The sequence below is a fragment of the Capsicum annuum genome, chromosome 11, assembly GCF_002878395.1.
Source record: "Capsicum annuum cultivar UCD-10X-F1 chromosome 11, UCD10Xv1.1, whole genome shotgun sequence".
NCBI classification, from domain to species: Eukaryota; Viridiplantae; Streptophyta; class Magnoliopsida; order Solanales; family Solanaceae; genus Capsicum; species Capsicum annuum.
Genome location: NC_061121.1, coordinates 104,016,031 through 104,022,756, shown reverse-complemented (window position 1 = coordinate 104,022,756; position 6,726 = coordinate 104,016,031). Strand labels below are relative to the sequence as shown.

The 6,726-nt window shown below is 35.7% G+C and overlaps 1 protein-coding gene across 5 annotated transcripts; it reads right to left on the bottom strand.

The window, feature by feature from the left end:
* Positions 1 to 239: 239 nt before the first annotated feature.
* Positions 240 to 6,018, bottom strand: LOC107853849 (pentatricopeptide repeat-containing protein At5g39680). 5 transcript variants are annotated; one of them, XM_047398877.1, is made up of 6 exons: positions 5,875 to 5,994; positions 2,885 to 5,165; positions 1,855 to 2,043; positions 1,523 to 1,689; positions 1,215 to 1,373; positions 240 to 1,028 (listed from the first exon to the last, which is right to left on the bottom strand). In XM_047398877.1, exon 2 carries the CDS (start codon positions 5,075 to 5,077, stop codon positions 2,957 to 2,959), a length of 2,121 nt encoding a protein of 706 aa, XP_047254833.1. In that variant the 5' UTR covers positions 5,078 to 5,165; positions 5,875 to 5,994; the 3' UTR covers positions 240 to 1,028; positions 1,215 to 1,373; positions 1,523 to 1,689; positions 1,855 to 2,043; positions 2,885 to 2,956. The 5 variants fall into 5 exon arrangements, with proteins under 5 accessions (XP_047254833.1, XP_016554321.1, XP_016554324.1 ...); XM_016698835.2 differs by lacking the exon at positions 1,523 to 1,689; XM_016698838.2 differs by having other exon boundaries at positions 240 to 1,122; positions 1,215 to 2,043.
* Positions 6,019 to 6,726: the final 708 nt, after the last annotated feature.

Here is a 6,726-nt window from a genome sequence, read left to right as displayed (position 1 = left end):
CATGACAAAACCAAGCTATTCAATTTTATATTAGGACGTGAAAAGATGCCAAACAAGTAGAACGAGTACCTTGGTTACATTATAGAACAAACGAAATAGTCAAAGTTGTGTAACCTATCATGGCATAAACTATGGGTCATGAAGAGCGCGATGGAGTGTATACTTAGAAAACCTTTAATTTGCCTAAATTAGATAATTTATCAATATTGGAATGAAATGATCCTAAAATAGCAAGAGATATAGAGGACTAAATAGATGACCTCGAGTAGTTTTGTATTGATGATGTTCCCAGTGTTCCGATGTAGGTTTTTTTACAAAATGAACCTCTTCTTAATCAAGGTAGACGGAGCAAAAAAGCATAAAATTAGAGCTATATGAGCAAGAGGGAATTAATACAAAGATCGCTAGACTACCAAGTTTGGATGAAATTTCACTATGGCACACGACATAAGAATGCACCTATAGGTGCAACATCTTATACATGTTTCCAACTCGTTTCACAAGATTGACCTATGGTAGTTGCAACAAGGCACAGCAGCTTCAACATAAGAACCAAGCATTCTAGGAGAAGATGGATTACAAACTTTGCTCAAAAGCTGAACTTCTAAATCAGATCTTAACTTACAAGTAGTGGGTTCCTTGAGAAATGCATTGGACGGCGGAGTTCCAATTAGCACTCCACATGTATGGAGCACTCACTGCTCGAAGTGTAATTGCTCCCATGCTGCAACACTGTTTAGAGTAGTCGATACTGACTTTTTCATGGCATGATGGCCCTGTGATAGAGGAGGTAACCCCAAGAGACCAATATAGAACTACAAGTTTCGAACAACTAGTGAAGGGCTCAACATCTACAGTAGGATCAAAATCTGAACATATCTCAGCCGCGGCAGGAAGTGGAGGTTCAAGAGAATCAGCTCCTCTCCTGCAAAAGACATTGTCCTTGAGATTCTCCAGAAACAGTCCAGTAAAGCACATTCTCAGGAAGACCAACTTTCCACTTTTTGACTCTGCAGCCAAGCCCACATCTGAGCACAAGGACAGAAAACGTTGTCAGTAGTCTGTACGCAGCTTAGGAATGGTCAAGTGTTCAGCTATCAGAAGAAATCCTGCCAAAAATGTCTAGAATGCGATTGACCATGTGAGCAGTAGACCAATAACAGATTATTAGAGATAGGTAAACGATATAATATGATAAAACACCATGTGCGCACCTCAACGCATTCTGTTGTGGCTTCTGGAGCTGTGGTCTTACTTTCAGCTGAGCCAACAGAAGCAAGCTTACTCAATTAACTCCTTGTCATCAAAACAATAGCTTCACAATTGGACTTCTCAAAACCTAAACTTTCCATGCGCGCAACAGCATCAAGAAGCTGCAGCAGCTCCCCCCAAAAAAAAGAGAAGAAAGAAAGAAACAGAAAGCAGTTCAATAGCTCAGTTCAGAATAACGTCTTTCAAAACTTGAACAGATGAGGCAGAGATACAAGTGCACTATGTTTGGAATGAAATGAGAGCTTCATACTCGGAGTCTCAATAAGCCTGGTGTCATGCATCACGCTCCTCTAGGCTTTCAATGAATTTTGGTAATATAATCCACAATTTCAGGCCTCTTAACTGAAGAATTTAGATCAGCTAGTAACCTTATAACGTTTAACTGCAGCCAAGGATCTGTGTGCTTGTTCTCTAGATCTTCCCATAATTAAATAACATTATTCCAGAATATTGAAGCATGTTGAAGATATAATTAACTAAATAAAAGTGCACCTTCTCTAACAACTTAGCTTTTAGATGAAATAGTCATACAATTCAACAAATAAAACTAAATACACTAAAGAAAACTAGCAGTTATCTCACTCGCATTAAGACTGCCTCTCCAGCTGTTCCATCAAAAGCTCAAACAACTGGATCGAATACTTGAACCAGCTGTTGCACTTTGCTTCTATTCCTCCGGAAATCGTGCAGAAATTTCAAAATGTGATTGCAATGACTATTGTGCTGTGTGATATATACTTTAGAAAGTTAAGACTCTGGGGGATCCCTTGACTGCAAGAAAATATAGAAAATTTCAACAGTATTTCAGAGCTGATTGTTGGACCCATCAAGATCAAAGTGCACAATGAAAAAGAATGTTTCATCTACAAACAAATTGGAATTTTCCAAGCATATTTTATTCTGTTTCTCTCACAATAAGCGCACACACAAAAAGCAAATAAAAGAGCTATATATATCTTTTGTATCCATTCTCTGCTCTAACAGGCCCAATATTAAGAGGAGTTATCATAGTTAGAATTTTTTACACTAGTCGTCAATAAGACTGATTCAGACGTGGGACCACCTAAAGTTTGTGAAGTCACATAGGTGTGGAGCGCTATTTTAAAATTTTAAAATAGACAGAGATATCGCAACAAATAGGATTTAAGCATCCAAAAAGGAGATACTGAAGTATCAAGTTAAGAGACCAACTTGAGGAAGTAAATTCTATGAGCAATCATTCCCTGATTCCAGAAGAATGGATCTATTCCAAACCGAGTACTAACAGTTGGACAATAATACTCCGAGGACCTCTGACATTTCTGAACATATGAGATCTTCAAAAGATTAGAACTTGAGGGATGAAAGGATCACACATATTGAAGAAGTAGATACTAACACAAGATTAATAACTAAAGTAGATACCACACCAAGTTCCGAACCGTGGGTCATGGTCCTCAGGTATTTCTTGATTGTCATGAAAGATGGGTTAGTATTTTGGAAGTTAGAAACAAACTTATTATACGATGAATAGATGTTTCAGACACCTTGCATTATTGGTGTTCAAAAAAAAAGCTTTATTCAAGCTCACTGCCTCTGCTTGGCTGAGAATATGATTAGTGAGTTAGCTTACCTTCTTAGGTAGCAGAAGGAAAAATTCTCATTTGAAACCTTGTAAGAAACTACGTGTCAATCTTGTGATGTTTCACCAATAATCTGCGCATGAACAGGACCCATATTGAAAACTGTGGAACCGATTGACATCTCTTACAACTATCACTCTCATGGTGACCTTTGAGATAAGCTTCAAAGCAGAATGACAATCATCACAGATTCTGAGATTCTTAATGACATGAATTGGAGCTTTGGATGGCGTTTTCATGAGAGCATATGCCACAGCCAGCTTTTCACTGTGGTACCTAAGATAACCCTCTTGCTGTTCTTGCTCAACATCATGCAAGACGGAAGCCGTTTCTGGAACATAGCCCAATAGTTTTATTTCAGCCAACAATTTTCTCACCTTCTCATGGATTTGAGCTGTCTCCGGGTGTTGGGTGTCATCAGAAACAAACAGATGAGTTTCATTTCTTATTTCAGTCCAGCTCAATCCTGGTTCTTTCTTTATGTTCCTTTCTCGTAATAACTTCCGTATCTTTGTTACACCATCCCACCTTTTCACCTTGGCATGCATATTGGACAACAAGATATAGGTTCCCACATCATTAGGGTTCAATTGCAACAAATGGTCTGCCACTTTCTGTCCTAAACCATAATTGCGGTGGACGTTACAAGCATTAAGCAAAGTACGCCAAGCAATAACATCCCATGTGATTGGTGTCGACCTCATGAACTTCTCAGCCTCATCAAGTTTTCCAGCTTTACCTAGGAGCCCAACAACACAGGTGTAGTGCTCCAACCCAGGTTCAAGGCCAAAGTCCCTCATTAGATGTTGCAAATAGTAAAATCCTTCTTCTATTCTACCCAAATGTCCACAAGCCAAAAGAACCCCGACAAAGGTTACATAGTTTGGTTGCTCTTTGGCAGCTAACATGTCCTGAAACATATACAATGCATCCTCACCAAGCCCATGATGAGAGAAACCTGATATTATCAAATTCCAAGTAACAGTATCTCGACATATCATGTTCGAAAATAAGGCCCTAGCGGCTTCAATATGGCCACTCCTAAAATACATATTGATCAAAGCATTCCCCACTACAACAAAAGCTCCATGTCCTGTCTTCTCAACACGTGCATGTAATGTTTTCCCGCACCCAAGTGCTGATAGACCTGCACAGGAATTCAACAATACTGCAAATGTGTATTCATTTGGCACAACATCCTGAAGTTCCATTTGTAAGAACATTTTCAGGGCTTCCTCAAAGCACTCATTTTGGAAATTTGCAGCCAAGATTGTTGTCCAAGACACCACATTATGGTCAGGATAAGAATAAAAGATATATCTTGCACCTAAAATTTCACCACACTTTCCATACATGTCCATGACTGCACTGCTTAAAAACACATCAAGCTGAAGACCTGACTTCAACATCCTGGAATGAACTTGCTGACCCAATTTCAAATCCTTGAGACGAGCACAAAGACCAAATATATTCACATAACTGATTTTGTCCCCTACCGAGCCCTCAGCCAACATCCTTGAGAAGACATCCAATGCTTGACTTGTATACCCATGATCCAAGAACCCCTTCAGTACAGAATTATAAGTAATGTTGTCTGCTCCAGGAACAGACTTCAAGATTTCCAGAACCCCTTCCATATCTGAAGACATTGTATAAAAGGATAGAAGAGCATTTTTCACAAACTGATGAAACACCAATCCTGACTTTAACACTAATGCATGACACTGCCGCCCTTCGTGTAGCAAACCACCACTAGAACAAGAAGAAAGAACAGTAGACAAGACATACTCATTTGGAAATAAATTATCCACTGAAACCATGTCTTTGAACAATTTGGGTACCTCCCAGGTAAACCCGTTGTGAAAATACCCTGTCATTAAAGTACTCCAAGAAACTACATTTCGTTGCTGCAATCTGTTGAATACCTGCCGAGCAATAGCAAGTTGTCCACAACTTGAATAGAGATTAATGAGACAATTATTCTGACTTATATGGTCTTCTGATGCATGATTAGATACAATAAGAAGTGCATGAACAACTTTTCCCAATTTGAAGTTCCCATCATCAGCTAACTTTTTCAACAACTTTACAGCATACTCAATGGAAAAGAGGGACTTCAATTGGGATAGAGAAGACACACTCACATGCAGATGAGCTCGGTGAACATTGCTTGTCAAAAACATACTCAAGCCTCACTATAGTTTTGTTTGTATAGTAATACGACTCCAAGCACTTGAAGGGTATATTGACAGAACGAAAAGAATGTTATATCTGAAAACATAAGCAAAGGCATGCTTAGAAATGCACTGTTTAAAATTATACAGAAAAAAATGTGCAAGAAAGATGTATTCAAGTTATTTTGTCATGCATTTGAAACCAAGACTTTTCTCTTATATTATATTTACATACAGCTATATGAGTTTCTTCTCCCCCAACTATCGGACACATGACACTCATAGTTTTTCATTCAACAACAACTATACCTCAATCCCAGGAAAGTTAGGGTTAAATTAATAAATTAATGGACTATTAAAGGAAACATTTGGTTGGCGAACTTATGGAAATGCTGGAGAAGCATCAGCCGAGCGTGCACTTTTTTCAAGTAAAGCGCAAATTAATACAAAAAGAAAAAATATTAAATATGCATTGTCAAATAACCAAGAACTCAATAGAAATAATATATTAAGCAAATCATTCAATTTTTAAATGAAAAAGTAAATACAGAACTAGATAGCCAATAGTCGTCACAGGTAAAAATATATTAATCAAATGCAAAAGCTTAGCAGTGTATAACAGAGAAAAACATCACAAAACAAAGAAACAATTGCAGAACACAGACCAAAGCATAGCAGAACAGAGAAAGAAACTACAAAGAAGAAAAAAATTGCAGAACAGAGGGAAAAAGAAAGCATGATGTAGAAAAATAATTACAAGTTAAAGATCTAAAAAAGTAGAAAAGAAGAAGACAAAAAGAGTAAACCTAGAAGTGCAGTTGCAACAGAGAAAAGTGGAGAAGAGAAGAAGAGGAAACTTTGAAAAGAACTCTCTTTTTTTCATTTTTTTTTTTGCTTTTTTAAAATTTCATTTATAGCTTGTTTGGATTGCTTATCATTTTATTTTATTTTTTAAGAAAAGGTGTCTAGTAAATTTATAAAAGTATCTATAATCTATATTTATAGTTTACCTCTATTTCTATGATTTATAATATATAATATTTATTTATTATAATTGCCTTTTTATTATTTTTTTAATATTTAAAAATTAATTAAATATATTTATGATAAAATCTTTTCTTATTAGAATTTATCATAATTAATGACAATTAATATTTTTTTATTGATTTAAGAATTTTAAATCAACTAAATTTTATTTTAAGAAGATTTGAAAAATCTAGAAATAAATATAAAAGTGTTAAAATAAGAAAAATTGAGAAGTATCAAAATTTTAAAAGTTTTAAGTAGGTAATAACAATATAATCAGTGATTTTGTAAAGATTTAACTTTTAAAAACGAGGAAAGATTTTAAATATAAAAAGAAAAAAATAATCGTACCATAAATATAATTCAGATTGATGCGTCTATTTTAGTCTCCGACAACAAGAGAAAGAGGTACTGAATGACAAACGCAAAATGATGATTCATCAATCACTTGAAACTTCTGATGGTAAGATAAATATGTGCTTACATTAAAATATATATTTATACATTATTATATTAACATGTGAAACATCTTTGAAAAGTGATTTAAACTTTTACACTTCATTAAAAATCTCCTCAATAAATAAAATTATTTAATTTTAAATAATCAAACATTACACGTGCGAGGCACGTGC

What these genes read in the sequence shown, in the direction of transcription:
- LOC107853849 (XM_016698834.2), bottom strand. Translation starts at nt 5,077, where the DNA reads ATGTTTTTGACAAGCAATGTTCACCGAGCTCATCTGCATGTGAGTGTG.